A 26,995-nucleotide genomic window follows, 5' to 3' on the forward strand; every position below is an offset into this window, starting at 1 on the left:
CAAATCGCTACTCATTGCGATATGATCTCATCCTGCATATAGAGTCATTCACTCAAGTGAAAAAAAAAATAAAAAAACAGAAAAAGAAAAATTTCATTGACTCACATTTTGTAAGTGACATATATACCATTTGAATCTCCTGACTCTTAACTTCTTCTTAAACCTAATTACCACACTTTTCATACCATGTCCTCTGCATTGAAAGAAACGTTTGCCCGCTGCAAAAGAGAGGACCGTAATGCTTTAGTGAATTTCATCACGGCCGGATACCCCACCATTGAGGACACGATCCCCATTTTAACCAACATGCAAAAAGCTGGAGTCGATATTATTGAAATAGGTATACCATTTTCAGACCCCATTGCCGATGGCCCCACTATCCAAACTGCAAATGTCAAGGCTTTGGAAAATGGAGTCACTGTTCCCAAAGTATTGGCATTGGTGAAACAAGCTAGAGAAGCTGGTGTTACTGTCCCCTTGATCTTGATGGGTTACTACAACCCGATTTTGAAATATGGTGAGTCCCAATTTCTACAAGATGCAGCAGCTGCTGGTGTCAATGGGTTTATCATTGTGGATTTGCCACCTGAGGAAGCTGTCAAATTTAGAGGTGCTTGTTCCAAACATGGGTTGTCATATGTCCCATTAGTAGCCCCAGCCACTACCGATGAAAGATTGAAAGTGTTGGGACAAATCGCCGACTCTTTTGTGTATGTTGTTTCTAAAATGGGAACCACTGGTGCTTCCAAAAAAGTCAGTGCCGGTATTGAAGAATTGTGCGCCAGGGTACGAAAATATGTTGGGCAAGATACACCCATTGCTGTTGGGTTTGGTGTTTCAACAAGAGACCATTTTCTTGCGGTGGGTAAAGTTGCCGATGGGGTGGTTATCGGTTCGAAAATTGTAACGTTGATTGGTGAATCTAAACCTGGGGAACGTGGAGAAACTGCTTACAAGTATGTGAGATCTATATTAGGTGACGACTATACTGCAACTGCTCCGGAAGAATTTCAGAACGGCGGCAACAAGGATAAAGAAGAAGGCGGAGATTTGACCAAGCAGCAGCCGGATTTCAAAGAGTCTCATAAATATAACCCACGTTTTGGTGATTTTGGTGGTCAGTATGTTCCTGAGGCGCTCCATACCTGTTTAGCAGAGTTGGAAAGGGGGTTTGAGGATGCTGTTGCTGACCCTGAATTCTGGAAAGAGTTTAAGGACTTGTATTCATATATTGGAAGACCATCCTCGTTGCACAAGGCAGAAAGATTGACTGAATATGCTGGAGGTGCCACAATTTGGTTGAAAAGAGAGGATTTGAACCATACTGGATCCCACAAAATCAATAATGCTCTAGCTCAAGTACTCATTGCCAAAAGATTGGGCAAGAAGAAAATCATTGCTGAAACTGGTGCTGGTCAACATGGTGTTGCTACTGCTACTGCTTGCGCCAAGTTTGGTTTGGAGTGTACTGTTTTCATGGGGGCTGAGGACACCAGACGTCAAGCTTTGAATGTTTTTCGGATGAAAATTCTTGGAGCCAATGTTGTCCCTGTCAAGAATGGAACTCAAACTTTGCGTGATGCAACCTCGGAAGCTTTTAGATACTGGGTCTCGAATTTGGAAACCACTCATTATGTAGTTGGTTCAGCAATTGGCCCCCATCCATACCCTACTTTGGTCCGTACTTTCCAAAGTGTCATTGGACAGGAAGTTAAGCAACAATTTGCTGAATTGAACAATGGTAAATTGCCCAATGCTGTTGTGGCTTGTGTTGGTGGAGGATCCAACTCAACTGGGTTGTTTTCGCCATTTGAAAAAGATTTGGACGTGAAGATGTTGGGAGTTGAAGCTGGTGGTGATGGTCTTGACACTGACCGTCATTCAGCAACTTTAACGGCTGGTATCCCTGGAGTTTTCCATGGAGTCAGGACATTTGTCTTGCAAGATGACGACGGACAGGTCCATGACACACATTCCGTGTCTGCAGGATTGGATTACCCTGGAGTAGGACCAGAATTGGCATATTGGAAATCCACAGGCAGAGCCAAGTTCATTGCTGCTACTGATGCCGAAGCTTTACAAGGTTTCAAACTCTTGTCGCAATTGGAAGGTATTATTCCAGCTTTGGAATCTTCGCATGCCATTTACGGAGGTGTCGAGTTGGCCAGGAGTTTACCCAAGGACCAGCATATCGTGATCAATGTTTCCGGTAGGGGTGACAAGGATGTGCAATCTGTGGCTGAGGTCTTGCCTAGATTGGGTGAACAAATTGGTTGGGATTTGAGATTCGATGAAGATCCATCTAAAAAGAATGTTGTATAGAAAGGATGAGAGATAACCATATTAGAAAATTCAAACATTCTCTATACAAACGACATGTCTATATGTTGTATCGTTTTCTGTGCTTTTCTGTTCTTTTTTATTCTTTAGTTTTTTTAAATCCTCTCCGGCATGGTCATGATCAACAAGATTGTCGATGTCCATCCCAAAAAGTTTTTAGCGCCTTTGGCATCTCCAGTCTCTTCATCGTATTGTTCCCACACAAACCCTGTTTTTTGCCATTGCTTATATACGTTTTTCACCAAATTGAGTCTTAGATTCAGGTACGCGTCGCTGAATTTCTTCTTCAATTCATCAGACATATGACTGGATGAGTCGTGATAATAGTCCTTGATATTTTGCAAGATCAAGTAATTCATGTGGATCCAAATTGGCGACCGCCAGTAATTTTCACCCGTCCTGTAGAATTCATCTGATTTGGATAACGACCGGATACCAAAAGGTGACCACAACGCATCAGGGTCTGTTATCAAATTGATCACCTTGTCCAACCTCGTCACATCATCAACTGGGATTAGCTTAGTCATGAATGGGAGTAGCGACACGTACCCCTTATGACACACGTGCACCAACTCATCATCCTCATTCAAAGTAACATCGCAATAAGCATCATCTTGGGCCGACCAATGAATCAACTGGATATTGTCGACAACATCTTGCTCAAATTGCTTCAACCCATGTACTTCAGAATCGTCCTTGCCCAAAATCTCCGCCATCTGGCGCAATGATCGCGCCATGACGCCAATCCATGAAATCAAGTCAATGTTCAAATCAGCAATATCGGGAGGGGACGAGCGCGGATAGTCATCGATACCACTGGCCAAACAATGGGTAAAAGTGCTGCCTCTCCAACGGTAAACACGTCTTTTTCTAATCGAGTCGCGAGATCGCCCTTCCTCTTCTTCTTCTTCTGCTTCTTCATCATCATCATCATTTGCGACATAGCCTTGTTGTGTTCTTTGAAACATTTCAAAATGGGACTTCAATTTAGGAAAGACATCCTTGGTATAGTTGAGTAAGACTTCCGGGTTGTTCAATATAAATTTTCCCAACGGTACGTCATCGATAGAATTTACCGCACTTAGGTCCTCGGCATCTACATCCACCGGCTCGTTGACATCGCCGAACGAGTCCACACTCTGCTTGTTCGACTTTCCAGCGGCAGCGGCAAAATCAAGCAATTTGCTCAAAACTAATGTCAACGTAGGTGGATTAACAATATGAGGACTCTGCACTTGGAATTCCTTGGGCACCCTTGATCTTGCCTCGGTGCCCAAAATTTGTTCTCTAGCTATCCATCCATCCTCATCAATCAAATGGAACCATGATTTGACGATATCCAAAACCAAATCAGAGTCGTAATTCAACAACGGCAACAAATGGAACCCTTCATCCCAATAGAAACCTCTAGGGAAAAACGGACGCGATGGGACCAAGGTGAATAGTTCATATGGACCTTCAAATGACCCTTTCAACTGGTATGACTCGAATGTATCTTCATCAAATACAGTCTCTCTATCAACCAAGTGATCGCCATACATGTAGGTGATTCCACCAAGTAAACCCGAAAGCATTTCCTTGGCGAATTTGTAGTACGATTTGGTATTGAAAGGAGGCTGGATTTGGAAATGAGCAGCAAACACCTTATCCAATTCTTGCAAATTCGCATCAATTCGACCTTGAAGATTGTCAAATGTCAATGCATTGGATTTGGGAGTGTATGCATTTGAATAAATCACATCAAATTCACAAGCACCTTGATATATCTTTTGAACAAAATGCAAATTACCTTCGAAATGATACATGTCTCGCACAATAAAGAGGTTTTCCGGAGGCAATTGGCCAACTTGGCCATTGTTTGAATCGGCAATCAGTTTCACTGAATCTTGTAATATGGTAACAAATATATCGCGAGCTTGCCAGACATTTCCATCAGGCACCGTCAAACTCAAATGATGAGTCAATGCCGGGTCAAGTTCCTTATCGACGCCCAGTTTGCCCTTGGGATGTTTATTGCTCTTGGGTCCATCATTGATGTCCAATGTGAATGCACCCAATTCTTCAGAAATACCACTAAATTTTACTACCCCGTCATAACCTCCTTCCTTGGCATTGGCATCTAATCGGAAATGTCCACTTCTCTCTTTTTGACCAGTAATTTCGTCAACTTGGTCCTTCTCGCCTTCGAGTCCCGAGTACCACACAAAGGAAATTATCGAGTTTTCGTATCCCTTGTGAGGCTCAGCCTTGATTTTAACTGCCCAAGATAATCCTTCTTGAGATTTAATGAAATCGATAATGATATCGAAATGTGACTCATCGTCTTGGATCAATTGCCGACCACCTATTCTTGGATCATATGAAACCCAATTGGCTTTCCCCATACGATCAAATTGCTCGTAGAAATGACGTATTTTACCAATCGATTGATAATCAGTGATGGGGAACCACATTAACCCAGAAAGCAAAGATTTGGGAATTCGTGGACGAATGCCAAAATACAAGGATGATCTGTATGGGCCCCATAGCAAGGAGTTGTCTGCTAATGTAGCGTATTGTGATGCAAGTGTGTTGGTACTGTCGTAGTTGTGACTGTTGTTATTGCTGTTTTCCTCGCCGTAGATGTCAAATTTGATCTGCTCTGCTAATGAAAAGGTAAATAAGTAGCTAATTAGGAGAAATGGACTCCAGAATCGCCATAGCATTGCGTTGATTTAGAATGCTGTTTGAGCTTTTGGCAGAGTCTGGCGTTTTTTTTTTTGGTTTTTCGTTTGTTGTATGCAAACATTGCACAAAATGGACTGGTCCTGCCCAAATGTAAAATCTCATCTTGAACCATTGCAAATACAACTACGGCCAACCAACTCATACGTTCAACTTGACTGTGGTTTTTCTTTTTCTATTTTATTTTTTTTTACCTATGTTATGTGGCCACATAAGTCAGGACTTGGTGTTCGACTAAGCTACGGTGTTTCTGGAAATCCAAATGTTGAGATCAAATCACTGCCAAGTGCAAGTGCAATCACAAATAATGAGTTGTATCCGATGGTTACTTTTCCTCGCAAAGAGGGACAAAGAGGCGAGGATGGATACTTAAATGAAGTGGCATGCAAGTCCCTACTAAAGAAACCACTAAACCATTGCGTTGGCGAGCTATACAAATCATCTGCTAATAATATCTCAGTTGGATTTGATGATGCTGCATCAGCTTCAGCCAGTGTACCTTACAAGATCATATCCTCGTATGAATTGGAAACCAAGGCTATCGACTCGGTAATTGCCTATGATCCAGGCTTTGGTGATATCGTTCAAGCATTCAAAATCAAACCACAATCTCAAAATGAATTGCTCAATGGGCTAGCTCACATCACAGGTGAGTCATTGTCGGTCTTGAGTCTATCAATTGTAATTCAGGATGGCGATTCGATGAAGCTCTCAAAAGCATATGAAGTGGATTTTCTAGCTCAAGTGCGACAAGTTGTAGTGGCTGAAAATGAAGACAAAGACAGGTTGATTATCCTTGTGAGAACTCGAGTTAAGGTATATGTGACTACTTGCAAATTATCACGCTATTCAAACTCCTCCAAATCGGATCCAAGTTTCAAATTGTCCATCATAAAAGAAATTTGTTTAGAAAAATTGAGCCGGTCGACGTTTGCTGATGTGGCTGTTTGTCCGGTTGATGCTCGAAAATTCGCCACGATTGACATAGAAGGTAACTTATCGGCATGGGCAATCAACAAAAATAACGATAAAGTGCTGCTATTAAGCAGTGATGATTTGCAATTACCAATCACAGATGCCAAAAATTTGTCAAATTGGCTACGACTAACATGGTTGTCTAATCTCAATAGCATTATGATTTCTACAAGAACAAAGATGTTCCAATATGATTTTGACATGCCGGTTCGAAAGATTTTGATTACCTCTGACACTTGGTCGAGAACTCGAGATATAGTATGCGTTGGGGGTATGATCTTCTACTTGACGTCGAAGGAGTTGATTTGGTTACGATGTGAAGCAAAGGTCGAGAGGCTACTATCGTGGAAACATTTCTTGAACGATAATGATCCATCGCTAAAGTTATCGGTGTACGCCAAAGATGAGAAGTACTTGTTATTCATATATTCACAAGTTTCTCCAGTGGTATTAATGTACACCTTTGGGTTTGAAAATACTATGCCATGTAGTTTGAGAGATCCTTACATGTTACAAAGGCTGAATGCAGCTGGCTTGAAGCAATTGATACCCTTGAATATGGATGATACTAGCGATATCGTTTTTCTCGAGTTGTCCGCATCACTACACTTACAGCAGCGGCGTTTACAGTTTGGTCCCTTGTCCCAACATCCAAGCACAATAGAAGAACAATTTGAAGACAATGACAACAAAAGAAAGAACCACAAACATAAATCGCACCACTTGAAAAAGCTTCACGCGGCGCTTGTTCAAGCAAGTTCGACTGGTGAAGATGAGGAGCTGGTGGTAGCGATTCAGCAATATGCGTCGCGGTTAGGTGCATCACTTGAAGGGAAAGATGCTCAGAAACAAAACAACACTGGCTATAGATCGTTATTGGAGGTTGATTACCGAGCACCATTTGGAATCTCTGATCTTAGCGAGTTGGATGATATGATTGCTGAGTTGGAGGAAAGTCCACTAACGGAGAATATAAATATCAAGAGTTTTATCAATAATGCATTCATACAAAGAAATGGGTTTATCAAAGTTGCACAAGCGCAGACACATATCGTTGACATTCATGCATTGCTACAACGCGTTTTTGGAGGGTGCAATGCTGCAAACTCCATAACAAACTCAGCGATCTTGCTAGGGTTGTCCCTAATAAAGTTTCAAGCTCAAACAAATCAATTTGAATCCGCATATGAAACTGCAAAAGCCGCGTCTCATAAACACGTTCGAAATGTACTAAACGAGTGGGATGCCCCCTCGTCATCTCAAACGGATCATCAACTTGCTTCACAACTGTACAATGCCTCGCAAAGTGTTCCCCTGTTAAAGTCCAGCCAAATAGAACCCACGCAACCCCCAAAGCTTTCGCAAAGCACCAGTTCACAGCTTGGCGACTTTTCAAAGCCAAACTCCAAATTCGCATCACAACAAAGATCACAATCGCGATTGGGAGACGCTCTTCGTATATCATCCCAACGTAGCAGTCAAGGTGGATCACAAGCAAAAAGGAGGAAAAAGAAAGGTGGGTTCTGAATTTGGGAAAGCAGAGAGATCTTGCATTGCCCTGTTTCACCTCATGAAAGGTCTTTCTTCCTTTACAATGTAACCTCCTTTTTTATATCTTTGATCTTTTCTGCTAATTTACGAGGATCAACACCTTCGTCCAATAGTTTGTAGCATAGTAGCAATGTTGACTGATCAACACCGCCAACATTCAAAATTCTAGATAAGTCGCCCAATATTTCATTTGCTGTCGTCAGCATAGTTGTGGTTTAGTTTAAAGTAGAAGAAGTACCGTCACGTCTTGGTTTTTTTTTGATTTTCTTTTTTTTTTTTCTTCAGGAGATTTGATTTCGTATAACATGGTGGGCTTCAGTTGATCCAGTATAATTTTCATGAGGATACTGTTACATCCAATTGCAAGAACAAGCAAACGCTTTATTCACTTCAAGCATGACCCTTTGAATATTGCCTTCTTTGGAAGTGGAGACTTCAGTGTGTCCAGCTTGGGCAAGATACTTGAATTGCAAAAACGATGTCCTGAAAAAATATCCAGTGTCAAAGTCATAACTAGAAGCTTGAAACCCAGTGGGAGGTATTTAAAGACTCTTGCTGAACTTCCAATCAGCGAATTTGCAAAGAGCCACGATATTCCTATTTTGAGAGCTGATACATCCAATGAAATTATTGATTTGACACAGAGAAACAACTTTAACTTGACGATAGCTGTTTCGTACGGTAAATTGATCCCAGCTGAATTCTTGAACAAGTGTGCGTATGGAGGGTTGAATGTCCATCCTTCACTATTGCCGAAATATTCAGGCTCGTCTCCTATACAATATGCCTTGCTCAATGATGACAAGACGACTGGAGTTACAGTGCAATCACTACATCCAACAAAGTTTGACCATGGAAGGATCATTGCTCAATCTGATGAGTTGGAGGTAAAAAATGATGATGATTTCGATACTCTATCCAAGAGGCTAGCACAAGAAGGGGGTCAACTTTTACTGGATGTTATTGAAAAGGGACTTTTCCTCACCACAAGCCGCCTACCGAACATCTATGAAAGATCACTAGCACCTAAAATTGATAAGTCTAAAAGTCAAGCACTATGGAAAGATTACAACGCTAGACAGATTAAAAGATTAAATGATGCCATAGGACCAGTGTACACATTTATAAATACACGTACAAAGAAAAAAGGTCAGTTTGTTGACGAGAAGAAGAGAGTCATATTGAGTGAAGTGACAGAGCTAAAGGATCAACATAACATGCCACAATTGAGACATCCTGGTGATTTCAGCCTCATAAAAGAAGGGTTGTGCATTAAATGCAAAACCGGGTACGTTGTTACTCGGAAGATCAAATTACAAACAAGAGGTGATGAATCTCCAGAGAAATTCATTGGCTCTTATCACAAAACAGTGGGTGATGCGCCACCACTATTTATAGACTAACATGTATTTAAAAGTTCTAAGTTATAATACCCTCTGCCTCGTTCATCATCCTTTTCTTTATAAGGTAACTCGGCAAAATTTGTTATATTCCTTCACTGCAACTCCAATCTTTTGATACAAATAAGTTCTATTCTTTCGATCAGGTATTGGAATAAACGGACCTTTTCTATTCTTCAATTCAATGGTCAATCCTGTTGATTCTACGGATATAGCCTTGACTTGATCAAACCTGACAACCCATTTCGAACGAAGCGTTTTGACATCAAACAAAATGATATCCTTCAATGTCACCAATACTGCCATTTCATCTCCAGGAAGCAACAAATGGGCCAAATAAGTGTGGTTCCAATAGATACCGCCGTCGATATTGTACATCCAAAATTGACCTTGAGCTTCTCGTTCATTGTATGGTTTAATCACTTCGTCGGGGTTGATGTATCTTGGTAACCTGATTCTTTCGAGTTTCTCACCATCCAACACAGTGGTGGTGTTTCTAATACCCTCGCTCACGTTGGAAGCAAAATCAAAGAACCCAATTGCTGTTTTCGTGGGCAACCCAATAATCCCTTTACCAACTCCCTTAAAGAACCCAGCTGCTCCATCTTCATCTGCACCTTCAATTGGCGCAGCGGCAATACCGCCAATTCCAGAAGAAAGGGCCTCAATGAATGAGTTTGCACCGGTAGTGATACCGTAAACAGCATGATTAGCTCTGTTTCTACGTGTTTGCAAGCGACGACGTTCTTGAAACTTGGAATCCATAGTTGCCACTGTCAAACCTTTAGCAATGGATCCTGTGACTTTGGCAATCGAATCAGAAAATCCAAACACCGACTTCTTCATAAAACTAAGACCACCTTTGGCCAAACCTATACCGAGCTCGTGAGGGTTATCAGTCAAAACGTAGCCTTGATAAGGCTCATAGAAAATATCCATCACACCTGACGAAAGGAGGTTGAACAACCCAACTGGATTACCTAAAAAGTCAGCAGATCCCACAATGTTGTAAAGCTGGTAGAAAAACGCTTGACTATAATGGGTCTTGATCGATTCTAGCAAAATAGGCGTTGGTGCTCTAATGTTTTCAATGAACAACGCATTCAACTTGATTGGTGCATCGTTGATATTTCCAATTGCCATTGTTAATATGTTTAAGAAAAACATAACAGTGTTTTGACTGTTGGTCTTGTCTTCGGCATTCAATCTATCTGTCCTAACAAATGATATGTTGGCCAGGATGGGTTGCAAGTGCAATGCCTCAAAATAGATGTCACTACTATTACTAAGCTTCAGTGGCTCTGGGATATCTAGATTCTCATCACAAAGTTTATTCACCAGCTCCTTATTCCATGAAGCTCCTGGGAATTTAATAAAGTCAAGCATTGCATACAAGAAATCTTCATCAATTTCGAAGTTCAATTCTTGCATAAGCGTAGTTGCATATTTTATGAATACCACCCCGTGTGAGTCATCTTTAACTTGACAAACTGATGCTGAGAGTGCAGGATGCTCATTCAACTCCCTTCCGGTCTTTGGTATAACAGATGGATAAAGTATGATTGGGAAAATTCCGCCATAAAGTTGATTGTCAATCTGCACCCACTTAAGTTTGGCACTAAAATTTTGGTACAAGTTTGACTCATTGTACCGGAATTCTATCCCTCTCAAGGTGATGTAACAAAGTTCTTTGTCATTAGTGTTGATCAACGAAATTCCAAGACCATCGAAATTCGTCACCACCTTGGTATGATAATTGTCTTCCACGTCCGCCTCAACAAACTGGTCTTGGTTAGACGGCAATGATGAAGTAGACTGAGACTCAGTGTTTATCTTGTACATGCTTTGTGATGGATCGTAATCAGTGATCACCAAGCATTGGGTGGGGCCATCGGCAACAACATTAAGGTCAACAATTTGCTGTGACTGCGAGTCGGTCGAAGGCAATCTAAACGGGCGAAGGTTACCAATCTCTGCTAAATTGACACCTCTTTCACGGCCATGTGCTCTCACAATTATTTCCTTAACAATACCATTAGGATAGTCATATGCATATGGCATCACACTTTTGGGGGGAACACGATAGTAAATGGGTTTGTAAACAGTGTCTCTTTTCACAATTTCACCATCGGCATTGATATTAGGATTGATCTGATAAATGTAAAACTCCTCATCGGTGTAATTCTTGATTGAGTATGGCCATTCGTTGTCGGCATCTTCAATGTGAACAAACATTGTTGCATCTTCGAGAAGCATAGTCACTTTGACCAACACCTGCCCCACATTACTTTTCTGTACTTTGATATACAACTGGCCAACACTATCAATGGAAAATGGCTGCGACCACCTGGCAGCTTGTCCCAATTTCATAATCAAATTCTTTTTATCCACACACCGCAAGCCATAGAGTGGGAGCAAGGCATTCGGCCTTGCATCTATCTCTTTGATTGACCCTTCTTCTGCTAAACAAACACTTTCTTGAAGTTTGTTGATTACAACATATCTCGGGGCGATTGTGATTGTCTTGGTTAAATTGTAAATTCCTTCACCTTCCAGAATTGTTACTCCCAAGTTTACTTCCTTTTGTTTGCCCAAAAGTTGTAGTCTCAACTCGCTGGCTTGTCCAATGGCATCAAAACTCAAGGGTCTTGACCAAACCGTTTCTTCCGCTTTGATTGTGGCCCTATTCTTTCGCTCATCGAGTTTGAAGAAGGAGAACATTGTAGGGTAGATTTGCTCAGAGTCAACAGTCTTTGCCATTGAAACAAATTGATTATCGCGTTCACTAGCAACAATGTCCAAATTGGACCTGTTCAAAATCACATATGGACTGTAAATCACCACTTTCAAACTTGTGCTATCTGCCTGTTTTCGTGGGTAATATATGTTCAATTTTAGTGTGTTATCACCCTTGAGTCTCAAAGTGTTTTCGCGCTGGAAATCGCTGCGCATACCTTTGTTGATAACAGCAAATTCCGACTTACCATAGTTGCAATTGCGAGGTTGAACACTGAGGAGTAACAAATTCTTCAAACTTGCCACGTGAATGTAGCTCTTTACACCCTTCTTAACACTTCCCGTCCAATCACGTCTTGAATTTTTATCATACAAGCGATAATCAAAATCATAAGGTAACAAATTTTCAAGCTCAAGTGGCGCTGAGATCACGAATTTCATGTGAGGGTATACTTGCGCCAAAGGCTCATTTTTATCAAAAACAGCCTTTGCTTGAAAGTAGAATACTGACGTGTCGCCCCTAGTTGTAGCTGGACATCTCAAGGACGACTCACCCTTCATCGCCTCTTTCCAATATATCTCTCCCTCAGACCAATCATAAGATGTGTGCAAGTGAGGCTTCACTCTAAAGCTTCCACTGTAGGCAAGGCCAATTGGCACAGATAGTGTACTCTTTGGTTCAATCACCATTTCTTTCCGCTCCTCGTCATCAAAGCATTCAACAATTATTGGCACCTCTGCATCGTTCTCAATAACAATTGTAGATCTAAGTGCAATGACCTTGACATTATCTTCACGTAAACTGATCGAAACAGAAAGCCTATTGTGAACACCTCCAACCTCGGGATACAACACATGCAAGTCCTCCCCTTCTTTGGAAGCTGATATCTGTTCTATTGTCTCGTACTCGCCATTATCAAACGAAATGTCTAACGTGTTTGCGGTGTTGACATCCAAATTCTCACGAATTTTTCTCCAATCTTCAAATGCCCATGGTTTTGATTCGCCATATTTGATTTTGGTCTCAGAATCTGCTTTGTTTCCATTCGTCCAAACCGTTATATCTAAACCTGTGTCATTGACAATCAAGAATGGATAGTCTTCACCCCTTGGTTTCAACTTCACGTCACTGCTCAAAAGGTACTGCACTTGGGATAATAATGCCACCGATCTCGATGTGAGCGTCATTTGTGCAACTTGTCTTGAAACACATTCCAAAAATAGTTTTGAATTTGGACCCTGAGACTTGGAAGCATGTACTTCGACAGGCCAAGATTCAATCAATGGCTCCCAAGCAGACTTTGAATAATTGAAAATGTTGACATATGTGGACAAACGCAAGTCCGCACTCAAATCAGTTGACCAGTTCTTCACACTTACTTCAAACGGATTCACGTTCATATCTAGCACAGGCAAATCTGACACATCCCCAATCAAAACAAATCTCAATCCGCCAAAACTTGCAGTCAACTCTTCACCCTTCACAACGTCATTTCCAAGAGGTTGCTCGGGTTCTGTTTTCACCAATTGCTTGTCATTGTCTGTGGAAGATGAATCGTCGTCAATGCTTTCCGATACCAGTTGATTCTCATTGCTGGTTGTGGATGTCGTGTTTTGATGTTTGGCATACAAATCATTTACTCGTTGAACTATTGCCAATCCCAATCTGACATCCCTAACAGACACTCTAACCACCAAAGGATCAAGAGAAGCTTCAATTTGATCCAAATACTTTCCTGGGGAAGATTTTCTATCATCATATGCAAAGGAGATGGAAAAATCATCGATTATTCTGTACCTTGAGTTTTTATAATTGTCCATTCTCGTCAAGTACATTCCAATCTTGCTCGTAGCCAACGACACGACATTCTGCTTGGAGATTGAAATTTGTTCAACTTTAAAAGCAATCGCTTCAGTATCAGCTTTGGTATCATCAGCTAAAAGGAAAATTGATGGCTTGACAATATTGATGGAAAATCCAAAATGTGCTTGAGTGTTTTGGGCAGAAGCAACACTCACTTCTGGAATCAGCACCACAGATTTCCGGGGTTGGTCTTTTTCAACAGGTGCCTTCTCAGCTGGAGGAATTGCTGATTCAACAAACGCTTGCAAATCAAACAAATAGTCGAGAGCCAATATAGCTCTTGGCTTTTCCACCGTCAAAATCATCGCCAAGCTCTTTTTCTCGGCAACTACATCACAAGTAACCTGCAACAGGAATTGATTCTCTACATCATCAGCAGCTGGTATGATAACAGGAAACTTGCTCTCTGTATGTTGTCTTGTGTCTTCAACAACAAAGGACTTGATAGCCAAGTTCGATTTAAACAGTGTATCTTGCTTCGAGTTGAAGTCCACTTTGACCTCATTGAGTGAAAATCTAGACAACTGAGCTTGTTTTATGTTGTTTGTGTCCGCGGTATTATTATAAAGGGCCATTGAAATTCGAGGAAGCTCGAATGTAATTTTTGCCATCATGTGGTCGGATGGGATGTCTTCAGCCGACGAAGATGGCTCTAACGTCTTACCACCAGGCGCGTTGTCGTCTCCCTGTTTAACTTTTGTATTGTGTTTCAAAACCTCATTTGCATAAGCTGCCTCCTCTTCAATGTCATCCATTCCCGACGACTCATCCTCTATATTGAATGCAGCAGCAACTGAGTTCGAAATCTTGGTCAACAGTTTGACTTGTAATTCGGTCAAGTGGACATCCAACTCGGGCATTTTCCCACTAATTTCAAATGTAGGAGTGTCTTTAACATACTCTTCAGACCAATTGACATCAAACGAGACATCCAAATCATCAATAATTTTCAAGTCTTGCACTATTTGGTTGAACTGAAAGTTGGATACTAGTTGAACGTTTCTTATACCAACCGAAATCACATTTAATAAACCTTGATAGTCATTGTGTGCATATATTTCACCTAAATTGGCAACAACCCTATCAGATTCACTTTCATCAACTGGAAACGTGATTTTTGGTCCTTGAATCAAGACATCGAATTTGAGCTTGTTGGGTAACTGAGCAGCTTGGTTTATAGCAGCCTCCCGAGTTCGATCGTAAATGGCCTTCATCTGCGCAAATTGATTACCATATCTAACAATCCTACCAAACGAACTCTCGATAAAATTGATCGAGAGGGCACTCACATTAAACTTGAGCTCGGAAGGTCTATCGCCATGCAAATCAAAAGTCTTGTAGCTGAATTTTGCTAAATCATTCTCATCCATTTGTATCAAGTAACGTGGTGAGGTGTCATTTTCGTGTCCCAACTCATCTAGAAGCGACAATGCACCCAAACTACCTGACATGTCTAATGCCTCTGGCAAAAGGAATAATTTAATTTCTGCCGCATTCAACAGAAACGTTGCCAACTTGACACCATCCTCATTAAGCACCATAATCACACTCTCAAGACCAAGATTCATATTGATTTTCTGTGGTGCAGCATCCACATCTTCAGAATTATGATTCAATTCATCTGCTGGTGTGGGGTCTTGATTAGGATCAGTAAATGTGTTTAAGCAAAATGTCAATATACTCAAGAGTGACTTTCGAGTAATGACAAATTTCACAGTACCAAGATGGAGATCAATGTCTTGATCAAATACTTCAATTTTTTTATTCTTGAAATCCACGATTCTTAACCTTCTGTTATATTCAACATCCATCAATTTTTTCGTCGAGTTTTTGTCTGTATTTGAAGTAAGAAGCTTTTGGAACTCCTCCTTTCCCGACTTTTCAATGTGATCCAATATATTGAAGTCCAAGAGTCCCAAATTCAAGTGTAGATCGGTCTCTGTTTTATAAAGGTCCAATTCCAATGCATTACCCACAATCTCAATTAATGGCTCTGCTTCCAAAGTATGCCCATCAATGCATCTTGATAAGTGTAGCTTGATAAAGTCAACGCTAAATTTGAGCTCAATAAGATGTTGCTCGGAATTGCTAGGCTTGGGAACACTCTTGTTCTGTTTTTTGCCCTTCTCTAATGAGTCATCATCATCATCATCATCATCATCCTCAATATCAATTTCATTCCCAGTAGATTCATTTCCATAAGCTTCAAAAACACTTGACTCATCTAGTGACTCAAAGTTGGTATTGGGGATAGCTGCGTCAAGTATGCCAAGAACCGTTTTGTATTGAAAGTCATTCATTGCCAATTGGAGTTGAGGGACATTTCCGCTTAATCTGATCCTTGCCAAATTTTGTGCATCCGGCAAGATCGACAATCCAAGATTGAAATTAACGTCGAAATTGTCGAGCATTAACGCAGGCTTGGCCTTATCTTGGGAATATAGTTGCTCCATAGTCAACTTTATGGTATGGCCCACAAAGAACTGAGCATCTTGCAAGCTAAATTTGAATTGATCGTACAACAACTCGTTCAAGTTTTTCCAATCCTCCTCAGTGTACTTCTCCTTATCTTTGTACTCCTTAATCTTGGATTTCTCAACCAAATCACTAACAACGTTAATATGGCCCGCGTCTAATATTGCCACGGGAGACTTGTAGCTCGAAGGATCCAAAGGCATAATCAATAAAGGTGTTTGCAAATCCAAGTTTACATTGATTGTCTTGTGTTCCTCGAGAGCATACTCGAGTCCCAATCTAGTTTGAGAAGTTAGCCCTTCAACAGTAGATTCTGCTGCATTCATTATAGCTCCAACGGTGTCCAAGTGAATTTTTGGAGGGGTAAAGAATTTGATCAACTCCTCAATAAACTTTGCATTATAGAAAATGGTCATTGACTTTAAGGAACCCAATAGTTTCGAATCAGCTGAACCATCAAGAGGGTTCTGCTCGTACTGGATTTGGAAAAATGGGGTGGTCGAGGACCCAGATCCACTAGTATTTGCATTTGTATCTGACGTGGTTTGTTTGACACTGACAATGTGGTTATAAATGCTAGAACCCGTTCCATCCTCGACTTTAAACTCCAATACTTGAAAGCCACCAACAAACGAATTTGGTCTCTGCAAAAAATGCGCTTCGCATCCTTCAAATGCAACGTCAGCCAAGTTTGTCAAGTCATTTCGCTTCACCACCAACCCACCTTTATTCAAAGCAGCTGAAATGCGAACCTTGACGCAATCATCTGGTAAGTCAACAGTTGCAATTTCCGCCTCTTCGTCATAATCAATTGCATCATAAAGAGTTTTCCTTTGGTCATCTGTAAGAGAAAGATCGATATGCTCCCCGTCTGCATCCATTGTTTTCAGCTGTTCATCGCCCTGTATAGTGCTGGTGCTGGTGCTGGTGCTGGTGCTGCTATTTCCGCCTCCTCCCCACCAGCCCGAGAACCATCCTTTACTTTGCTGCTCATTCTTTTGTGCAGTTTCAGTGTCGTAAAGCTTTGCTTTACTACCTTCTTTTCTAAGCTCGCTTCTGGCAAGGGAACGGTACAACTTGATATCATCCAAGGAAAGAATTTGTTCAAGATCTTGAAGTTGTTTTTGATCATCTTCATTAGATTTTTTCTCCAATTTTAACTTCCACAACCTGACATAAGCTTTGCGTTCGTCTCTTCTCTTGGCAAAATGTTCCCAGCTCCATCTATAATTCTTTTCGTGAATTTCGTTCAAAACACATTCGGCTGCGTACTTGAACCATGCTTTGGGGTCCTCATTAACGGACACTTTTGGTCTGAGTTTACGAAACTTGGCTGTCTTAGAGTACCACCGAAATTTCGATGCCGTCCACAAGATATCTTCATACTGCTGCTCATTCAATTCCAACCCAAACTCTTCAAAAAAAAGCTTGGTATCCAAGTGAGGATGCTGCTCAGTGGCCCCAAGTTTGTGTATGGTGAGTTTCCCATTACCGCTAACGGGCTTCATCAAGTACTCTTGGCAATCATGCTGCGACTCAAATTCCTTCAATTGACCTTCCTTGTCAAGATTGGAATACAACTGAGGGTCCCTGGTCTCCATGTAGCAGTACAAGCTTTTCAACGTGAGTAGTTTCCTAGTGAAAGCCTGTGTAATTGCAATGAATGAAGGTTTCCAATTTTCATCTGTCGAGACTGCAGAAAGCTCATCCAAGGACAATCCCAAAGTATACGGCTTTTCAGTCAAAACCGATTGGTCCTCGTATCTCACATGTATTTTCTTTATCGTAACTTGAAGATTATCCACAATTTTCTTAACAAGGGATTCAGCAAATGTTTCGTCAGCAAGATCCCGTCCCAAGTCTTCTCCCTTGGCTTCAAGGATCGCCTCAAGATCCTTCAATTTTGACTCTTTCAAAGCTTGCTGTCTCTTTTTTTCACTTTCTTCGTCGTAATCTTGCAAAATTATAGGCGATGCCAACACATACAAATCTTCAATTATGATTCTCACTGGTTTAGATTTCAAATTGGACCAAGGGATCTGCAAGGTTAATTCACCCAAATGACCAAATTTAACATCGATGGGTAACTTGAACTCATCAAGACTTTCCTTTTTCAATCTCAAATTCCGAAGTTTTACATCACCACTCCATATTCCAATGTTTAGTTGCTTTGGATCGAAATTTTCAATATATGACCCGAGGAATCTATTGATTAGATTAGCGACTAGCGATTCAAACATGTCAATTCGTGGTGTATGTGATTCGGATGGGGTGTTGGCTCTGTTATGTGTGTCAATACGAATTGTATCTGCCCTTGGCGTGGATTATAGAACGTATGTGATAAAAGATGGTTTGAAAAGGAAATTGATTGCTGAAAAGAATGTGAATATTCCCCCTTCTCCGGTGGATGTTTTATTGTTCAATTGGTTTTTGTGTACAAAACAGCGCTCGGTCTATAGCAATCAAATTTATAACTACATCGCCACAACTAACCAACACCAACCAGAGAGAGAGAGAGAGAGAGAGAGAGAGAGAGTTACACTTTTTTACCCTGAACGATCCAAACTGTGGTATCTGGGTTATATGAATAAGCGTTGGGAGCCTGTGTTTGCTCTGCAAAGGAGCGGTTTCTAGCTGAAGCTACATCGCAATCTAATTCAGAGAAGAGGTTATTCATTTCGAGCTTACAGTAATAGATAGCTCTTTAATCAGTCAGCAATTCTCAAAGCATAATCAAAGTGGGGAAGTCTATATAAAGCATTGACACACGTTTTTTTTAGCTACACTACACGCTTGTTGACGATACTTAAGCAAAATCGAGTCCCATCTATTGGAACCGATGAAGTCCTCGTCATTCTGCTACAAGACAGCAGCCAGATTGAGTTTTGAATTCTGTGCTTTCTGTCCACCATTAATCTCCGGCGTTGATGTAACCTTGCTATTCTGCAGTGGCTTGTTGTCAACTTTCGCCCTTTTAACAGGCGGAGCCTCGACCTCATGACCCAATTTGATCTGGGCCAAATTTATAATCGGTAATAGCTTATTATATCGCTCGCAATATTCCTGTATACTTTGTTGAACCGTCTCCAACTTCGTCATTGTTGTGCGATAGTAATCTAGCGGTGAGTTGGACTCGGGTATCGTGGCTAGCGCCAGTAGGAACTGTGACATGTCGTGTCTTAAGATGTTTATCTCTGCTTTCAAGCGTTCTATTTCGTTGTATATGAGTTGAGGATCGATTCTGCCTGAAGTGATGTCGTCTATTTTGATCAGTTCGGGGAGCTTGGGTCGCTGAGTATCATCTAATGAGCCAAATTTGAACATTGAATATGTGAGGGTATCTAGTGAGGGTCAGTGTAATGTTGTGATAGACAGTGCAGGCGTAGGCGAGATTTATAAAAAGTGTCTTCCGCTATGTGTTGGAGATACTTGTTTCAACCAAACCCGATTAAATTTTATTTTATTTTATTTTTTCTTCTTTTTTTTTGGAACACCCTTTGGCAAAGACATGGTAATTAAATACTATCTTATCGCAATTCTAAATGTAATGAATATATAGCTAGCTCGATATACCAGACTCTATCTCTTATAAACCCTACAAATTTATCATCCTTTTCTGCTCTGTCGCCTTCGTATAGTAACTACACCTCCATCATCAACAGTCCAATTCACTTTGTAATCCCTCACAAAATCTTCATACCGCACATCATCAGGGAGTAAATCGTTTTCAAGCACTGATTTCTTAATTGTAAAATAGCTGGAGTTCAATATTTGAATCATCCGGTTGACCATCATCCGCTGACCCATTCCCATCATGGACTTGATTGCGTAATTCTCCACCAGATTGTATATTCTGACCCATGTATAATAATCCTTGTGTACCCAGCTGCGTATTATTTGCAAAATATCTTTCCGGTTCGATATATATCGAAAATGAGTTTGAATGGCTTGAGGTATGTCATTGTTGAAGTGGGTTAAATGAAGAATTAATACTATTGCAATCTCTTCCACCTCCAAACTTGACAACTTCAATTCGTCCTTGTTTTGTAGCAAGAAGTTGATACTGGGGATATAAGTTTGATACTGGCCACAACAGTATGAAATCCTCATTGAGAATAAAAACACCTTTTTATGGAACGGAGATGGCTTCAAATACAACAAGCTTTCGCGTAATTTTCGAAGTGACAAGGCCAATGACTCCATATTGACCGTTTGTTTGTCCCGGATAGCCTCGGCTTTCAAAGACTGAGCATTGGCAAAGTCGGTTGGATCCAGGTCCTTTATTCTTTTGAAAGCTTCGAACAACGACTTTGATGTATTGGTTGATGTGTATTTGATAAATTGACGTAGGATGACAAGAAAATATTCTTCTCGTAAAGTCTCTGACTCTTTCAACCGCGTGTCCTCGCCTCGACTTATGAGACCGTAATCATGGGGTTGCCTCGTTGTATTACTGCTCTTTGCAGCAAATCTCTCTCGTCTCTTGGCCATTTTCTCGTCCTCTGTCAAATTGGTGAGCTTTGTCGTTTCTTTAACACCCTCGCTGGATCCATTAGTGGTCTTTTTTCTGTGTGGTGGCACATATTTGTGCGAACTGTTGCCGTTGTTATAAGCGTTGGTGGACATAAATTTGGTTGGTTGAGATGATTGATGCGTGTTTGGATCCTCTCCTGACTTGTACTTGTGGCGTACAGGGGAGTAGCTCTGCTCTAGCTCGTAACTATTGACCAACGCTTTCAAACTGTTGTCCATATGTGTTGATGCTTGTTCATAACTGAAATCAATTCATTGAGAAATGCTCTGACTGTCGGTTTCGTTTTCCTTTTATTTTTTTTTTTTTTTTTTTGTGATCCCCCAGATTGATTCATGAATGTACGATGAACTTACAGTGATGCTACACACCAGAATTAGTATCATTGGTTCGAATTAAAACTACTACTTACGACTATTTTAACAAGATCAACCGCCCTTCCATTTATTTGGCGGCCAACAATTGAGTAAACTCCTGGATATCAATCTCACCATCATTGTTGGTATCAGCTTCTTTAATCATTTGATCCACATCTGCGTCCGACAACTTTTCACCAATCGACGTAAGCACATGTCTCAACTCAGCAGCACTAATCTTACCATCGCCATTTCTGTCAAATACCTTGAAAGCTTCAGCAATCTCAGCTTCCGAGTCGGTGTCTCCCATTTTTCTAGCCATCATGGTTAAAAACTCTGGGAAGTCGATTGAACCATCTGAATTGACATCCACTTCGTTGATCATATCTGTCAACTCACTTTCTGATGGGTTTTGGCCCAAAGATCTCATGACTGTGCCTAATTCCTTGGTGGTGATCTTTCCATCGCTATCCTTGTCAAACAAAGAGAAAGCTTCTTTAAATTCAGCAATTTGTTGTTCAGACAATTTCTCGGCCTAGTAGATTAGACGTTAGTAGAATCCTAGTATAGCAAGGTGGAGTCGTCAGCAGGGCATTTGCACTTCAAACACGGGACTAGCAATGTTGAAAGTTGTGATGATTGCGCTGTTGCTGCTTTCCGAATCTTGAAAAAGATGTATGGTTTCCAACTCTCTCTTTTATCACTCTGGGTAACATACCATTGTAATAAGTTGTAATATTCAAGTGTTTGATATAAACTAATTTGTTGTAAGAAGTTAAATATCTGAGATTATATCTATGGATGTGAAGGAATGACTGTTGTATTTTTTGTTTTTTTTTACTTTTCTCTCCCTCTTTGTTTGATCTCTTTCTCTGTCTCTTGTGGGTTCTTGTGAAAAAGGGAATTTATTTTTAGCAACGTGTTTTTATCTGTGATTATGTTTTAAGACTTTTGTTTTTTCCTCAGTGTCTTGAAATTCCAAAACACGACACTGTATTTTCTTAATTAAATTCTGGCAACCAAAGGATAAACCAACTACAGCAAGTTAGCTTTTGTCAAGTTTATGGACAATGATCAACTTAAACATACAGAACATAGGGGTTTGATGGAAAATAATGTTGAAGAGGAGTTGAATGAAAGTCAGTACCTGACTTTTTTAAAAAGTTTGAATGATGATACACTCATCTCTCATATCAATGCCATCACTCAATCTCAATCTCAATCTCAATCTCAATCTCAAGATCAATCTCAATCTCAAGATCAATCTCAAGATCGCAAAGAAGTCTCTTTTCAGGAGGCTTCAACACCGAAAATGGTGGGTGGGGCTATGCTTAGCTCTGCGAGTTCTGACCCGTTCAACGATGGTTTGGACGATGATGTATTGAAGTTGGCTGCTGATCTGCAGAAAAGCCACAGTCGTGAAGAATGTTTGGGCAAAGATTACCACCAAATCGCATCTACTTCTGACCAGGAGGAGCTCGATAACCCAGGTCTTGTGACTGATGGTGACGAAGAGTCATCAGAAAGCGATAAAGATGAAAGCGCTATTGGGAAACTTCATGAATTTGGTGATTATCGCACATATTTTGATTCCAAACGGATGAAACAACAAAGACAAGATGAAGCTTATGTCAGGTGGGATCGCGAAAGAAGAAACCTTCAAAATCAATCACTGCAGCCACTGCCAATCTTCTCTGGGTGTACAATTTTCGTAAATGGACATACTAAACCCTCAATTAATGAGATACATCGGTTGGTTATCCTTCATGGTGGCAAGTTCCTAAGCTATTTGTCCAAAAAATCAAGTGCCACTCATATAGTTTGTGACCGTTTGACACCTCGTAAAAATTTGATGTTTAAAAATTGCCGAGTGGTGAAAGCACAGTGGATTGTCGATAGTGTTGAGGCGAACCACCTTTTGGATTGGCAACAATATCGGCTAATACTGGATGTTGCGTATGATCAAAAGCGACTCGAATTTCAACTGAAGATTGCCGGGGAAGTGGATGCCGGGGAAGTGGATGCTGGGGAAGTGGATGCTGGGGAAGTGGATGCCGGGGAAGTGGATGCCGGGGAAGTGGATGCCGGGGAAGTGGATGCCGAGGAAGTGGATGCTGGGGTTGAACATGAGGGTCGCAAGGACAATGCGTTGCCAAATGAAGGTATATTGGAAGAAGAGTTGGGAGAAGAGGATGATTTTGCATCTACATTATTACCTGAAGAGGAAGATTTGTTGCAAATGCTGCAACAACAAGAACAGGAAGAGGAAGTAGGTCATGCGAAACAAGACGGCGTGGGTGACGATATTCCTGAGTTTGGAAATGTTCCCTCCTCCACTTCAACTAAAGGTGTGCACAAGGTGAGGGGGAAAACTGTATTGGATGCAAGACACCCAGAATTTTTGGCTGGTTTTTTCGCAAATTCAAGATTGCACCGTTTGAGTACGTGGAAAGCTGATTTGAGGTTGAAATTTATGAAAAGAATCATCAAAGAAAATCTTCATAAGCCATCGCAAGATCCATTTCGTGCAAGTACATTTACATCAAAGGTAATTATGCATATAGACTTTGACTGTTTTTTCGCCACGGCATCCTGTTTGAAGCATCCGAATTTGGATATCAACAGAGATCCAATAGCTGTGGGACATGGAGGAAATACTTCTGATGTTGCCAGTTGTAATTACATTGCAAGAAGATTTGGTGTTAGAAATGGGATGTGGTTGAGACTGGCTCAAAGATTGTGTCCCAACTTGGTATTGCTAGACTACGAGTTTGAGGCATACGAAAAGTACTCGAGCGAGTTTTACAACTACCTCGTGAGCAGCAACTACTTTGACTCCATATATCCTGTATCTATTGACGAAGTTCTAGTTGATGCCACTTCTTACTGCAACAAATCAGAAAGAGGAATTGAAGAAGCAGTGAAAGAACTTAGCACTTTAATCAGAAAGCATGTTTTTCAATTAACCAATTGTACAGTTAGTGTTGGGCTGGCTTCCAATGTTTTACTTGCAAAGTTGGCACTAAAAAGGGCTAAACCAGATGGACAATTTTTTTTATTTGACGACACGGACGAATTTTTGCAAACTGTGCTTGTGAAAGACTTACCCGGGTTTGGTGGTGGAATATTGGAAAAATTGGAATCAGAACTTGAAATATCGTTGCCGGAGATCAAAGACGTTTTGTCAATGTCGAAAACTCGATTGATGCAGCTTCTAGGTGAAAAGACTGGCGCTAAGTTGTACGAGTATGCTCGAGGTATTGATCAGACCAGCATAGAAATTGATACTTCAAATCCCGAGATCGTTTTGGGAAGAAAATCCATATCGGTTGATGTCAATTTCGGTATTCGGTTTGACACAGTTGGGGAATTGGATGACTTTTTCATGAGGTTGGCACGGGAATTGTATACTCGAATGGTTAATTTGGGTGTATGTGGATCAACCTTAACCTTGAAACTAGCAAAACGAAGACCAGGTGCGAGTATTGTGACAGCTAAATTCCTAGGTTTAGGGGAGGTTGACTTTGTCAACAAGTCTTCAAGACTTGGGATGGCGACTAATGATTGGGGTGTCATTGGAAGTGAAATAAAAGTCTTGTACAGAATGCTCAATATACCTGTAAAGGATTTGCGAGGCATTTCAGTCAGCATGACCAAATTGAAAGACGCTGAGTCTGTAAAGACCTCGAAACAGATGAAGTTACCATTTGGAGCGAATGATCAGGCCCTCAGTACACGCAAAGAGTTGGCGAACCATGTCAGTGCAAGAAAGGACGTTTTCAAAACTCCGACAAAAGCAGTCAAGTTGAAAGCGAATGCCACTGTGGCAACGCAATCATTCAGTCCTCATCGCGGGAGCAATACTTCTAAAAGTACTTTAGATCCTCTTGCAGGTGGACAGCAAATAGATTGGGAAGTCTTTGAGTCATTGCCCTTGGACATTCGTCGTGAATTAGAAGGTGAGTTGAGACGAAGGGGAATTTTGAAAAATCGAAGCCCAGTTAAAGGAAAGTCGTATTTGCAGCAGTTAATTCCAACCCAAGGAGGTACTGCGAAATATGTTCGCGTGATTGAGTCCCCCACTAAATCACCACCAAAGAGAAAATCCACACCCACTGCATCACCGGCAAAGAAACGAAAAGTAGAGCCAGTCTACGATGAATCGCAATCGTATGATTCGTCATTGCTAAATCAATTGCCATCTTCTATCAAGGCTGATGTCCTCAAGGATATGGAGTATAAGCAAAAGATTAAAAGGTTTGACCTAGTTCCCATGAGAGAAAAAGTGACTCGAAAGATTGAAGAGGCAAAGGTCGGTGTTCATGAGGTGACTCCAGAATGGATACAGCAACAACCGAAGTTGTTTGATTTGCCGACGTTCTTGGATGAGCAAGTCACCGGGTTTGAGTTGCGGAAAAAGGTCAAAGACTGGGTCAATACTTCTTTGAACCAGGGAGGTCCTCATGAAGACGACGTGGTTTACTTTGGGACATATTTGCAAGCCTTATTAAAATGTGGACTTGCTGGCAAAGCTGCTATGCTAGTTCGTGATGTTATGAATCTGTTGACGTACCACAAGACTCTACATAAGTGTGTTGATGAGAGTGGAGATATTGATAATCAACTTATGTATTTTGTGATTGGTCTTGATGATTGGGACAGGCAAATTGAGACTGTTTTGAAGCCAATAGTGGAGAAGCATTATAGGGAGAATCACCTAGTTTTAGACTGGTGACATTTTTTGTATAGATCCTCTGTAATCTAAGAAATAAAAGAAAATGAACGCGCTCCGAAGATTGGCACAGTATGCACAAGCAATGAACCGTGTCATTCTAACACATTCGACATTGCTAACTGCTCTAAAGGATCATCTACCATCCAACAAGCAGCGACAGACAATAGTTGATGGTCTACTATATGCGTACCAGCTAGATCAAGAATGCGAAATATTGCCAATCGCACCAATGGAATGGGCATTGTTGGAACAATATCATGACGCTGACTTTATACAGGAGTTGACGCGACCCAGAGACGTGATTGACCAACAACTGGAGAACTACAAAACTATGCAAGAATGTATAAATGACGAGTTTGAAGAATTGGACGATGACGAACAAGAATTAAGCAGCAGTGTCCAAGATGAAAAATTCGGACTATCGTTCGATTGCTATCCATTCCCGTTTATGCGTTACTACGTAAACCTCACCGCCGCTTCAACGATACAATTAGCAAGGAGACTCGTCAACAGCACAAATGAGACCGAGTCACGTAGGACAATTGGCATAAATTGGTATGGTGGCAGACACCATTGTCATCGTTCCAGATGTTCTGGATTTTGTTACGTAAACGACGTCGTGCTTGGAATAACCACAATTCGCAAGATGTGCTCGGGAGGTGTATTCTACTTGGATTTGGACTTGCATAATGGTGATGGCGTGGCGGAAGCTTTCAAGTTTTCAAAAAAAGTTTCAACTTGTTCTGTGCATAGACATGATGTGGGGTTTTTCCCCGTGGGCACGGGTAGGTTAGATGTGTCCGTTGCCGGTATGTACAATGTTCCCACTAGACGAGGATTGACTGATGAGGATATGCTTTGGATTATTGAGAATATTGTATTGAAGTTGATTGAGAAGCATCAACCAGACTATTTGGTTGTCCAGTTGGGATGTGATGGACTTGCTTTGGACCCAAACAATGAGTGGAATATGACGATTCAAGGTTATCTGAGTGTGATGCGACTCTTGCTTGGGAATGTTGGTTTGCCAATAATGGTGCTTGGCGGCGGTGGATACAACCATACAGAGGTTGCTAAATGTTGGACTTTTGTAACTGGCACGTTATTGGGTTATGGGGTTGACAAATTTGACGAGATTCCTGAACATCGACAACTTGATCACTACGAAAGTGATGGATTTATGTTCTGGACAGATTCTAATCTACATCCACGCAAAATGAGGAATGGAAATGATTTAGAGTATTTACAGCATTTAAAGTCACATTTGCTATCTCTATAAAAAAGAAAAAAAAAAAAAAACAACCAAAA

At 41.0% G+C, this 26,995-nt stretch overlaps 10 protein-coding genes across 10 annotated transcripts; 5 read left to right on the forward strand and 5 right to left on the reverse strand. All coding sequences in view use genetic code 12, as the record gives it.

Moving 5' to 3' along the window:
• Window positions 1–186: 186 nt before the first annotated feature.
• On the forward strand, window positions 187–2,322 carry TRP5 (tryptophan synthase; the record flags this gene model as incomplete). The annotated part of the gene is made up of 1 exon (XM_051751815.1): window positions 187–2,322. One exon carries the CDS (start codon window positions 187–189, stop codon window positions 2,320–2,322), a length of 2,136 nt encoding a protein of 711 aa, XP_051609098.1.
• A 113-nt stretch (window positions 2,323–2,435) lies between these two features.
• Window positions 2,436–5,045, reverse strand: CWH41 (Cwh41p; the record flags this gene model as incomplete). Its single annotated transcript, XM_051751816.1, has 1 exon — window positions 2,436–5,045. One exon carries the CDS (start codon window positions 5,043–5,045, stop codon window positions 2,436–2,438), a length of 2,610 nt encoding a protein of 869 aa, XP_051609099.1.
• A 220-nt stretch (window positions 5,046–5,265) lies between these two features.
• On the forward strand, window positions 5,266–7,566 carry KGF57_002498 (uncharacterized protein; the record flags this gene model as incomplete). Its single annotated transcript, XM_051751819.1, has 1 exon — window positions 5,266–7,566. The coding sequence occupies one exon, from the start codon at window positions 5,266–5,268 to the stop codon at window positions 7,564–7,566; it is 2,301 nt and encodes a 766-aa protein (XP_051609100.1).
• A 362-nt stretch (window positions 7,567–7,928) lies between these two features.
• FMT1 (methionyl-tRNA formyltransferase) lies at window positions 7,929–8,993 on the forward strand (the record flags this gene model as incomplete). Its single annotated transcript, XM_051751820.1, has 1 exon — window positions 7,929–8,993. One exon carries the CDS (start codon window positions 7,929–7,931, stop codon window positions 8,991–8,993), a length of 1,065 nt encoding a protein of 354 aa, XP_051609101.1.
• A 57-nt stretch (window positions 8,994–9,050) lies between these two features.
• VPS13 (membrane morphogenesis protein) lies at window positions 9,051–18,305 on the reverse strand (the record flags this gene model as incomplete). Its single annotated transcript, XM_051751821.1, has 1 exon — window positions 9,051–18,305. One exon carries the CDS (start codon window positions 18,303–18,305, stop codon window positions 9,051–9,053), a length of 9,255 nt encoding a protein of 3,084 aa, XP_051609102.1.
• Window positions 18,306–18,924: 619 nt separating this feature from the next.
• Window positions 18,925–19,389, reverse strand: MED3 (Med3p; the record flags this gene model as incomplete). The annotated part of the gene is made up of 1 exon (XM_051751822.1): window positions 18,925–19,389. The coding sequence occupies one exon, from the start codon at window positions 19,387–19,389 to the stop codon at window positions 18,925–18,927; it is 465 nt and encodes a 154-aa protein (XP_051609103.1).
• Window positions 19,390–19,671: 282 nt separating this feature from the next.
• KGF57_002502 (uncharacterized protein) lies at window positions 19,672–20,817 on the reverse strand (the record flags this gene model as incomplete). Its single annotated transcript, XM_051751823.1, has 1 exon — window positions 19,672–20,817. The coding sequence occupies one exon, from the start codon at window positions 20,815–20,817 to the stop codon at window positions 19,672–19,674; it is 1,146 nt and encodes a 381-aa protein (XP_051609104.1).
• A 223-nt stretch (window positions 20,818–21,040) lies between these two features.
• Window positions 21,041–21,673, reverse strand: CMD1 (calmodulin; the record flags this gene model as incomplete). Its single annotated transcript, XM_051751824.1, has 2 exons — window positions 21,041–21,487; window positions 21,671–21,673. The coding sequence occupies 2 exons, from the start codon at window positions 21,671–21,673 to the stop codon at window positions 21,041–21,043; spliced, it is 450 nt and encodes a 149-aa protein (XP_051609105.1).
• A 342-nt stretch (window positions 21,674–22,015) lies between these two features.
• On the forward strand, window positions 22,016–25,687 carry KGF57_002504 (deoxycytidyl transferase; the record flags this gene model as incomplete). The annotated part of the gene is made up of 1 exon (XM_051751825.1): window positions 22,016–25,687. One exon carries the CDS (start codon window positions 22,016–22,018, stop codon window positions 25,685–25,687), a length of 3,672 nt encoding a protein of 1,223 aa, XP_051609106.1.
• A 43-nt stretch (window positions 25,688–25,730) lies between these two features.
• Window positions 25,731–26,966, forward strand: HOS1 (histone deacetylase; the record flags this gene model as incomplete). The annotated part of the gene is made up of 1 exon (XM_051751826.1): window positions 25,731–26,966. One exon carries the CDS (start codon window positions 25,731–25,733, stop codon window positions 26,964–26,966), a length of 1,236 nt encoding a protein of 411 aa, XP_051609107.1.
• Between the last annotated feature and the right edge of the window lie 29 nt (window positions 26,967–26,995).

Source organism: Candida theae (genome assembly GCF_024610275.1).
Source record: "Candida theae strain CBS 12239 chromosome Unknown scaffold6, whole genome shotgun sequence".
Classification (NCBI taxonomy): domain Eukaryota; kingdom Fungi; phylum Ascomycota; class Pichiomycetes; order Serinales; family Debaryomycetaceae; genus Lodderomyces; species Lodderomyces theae.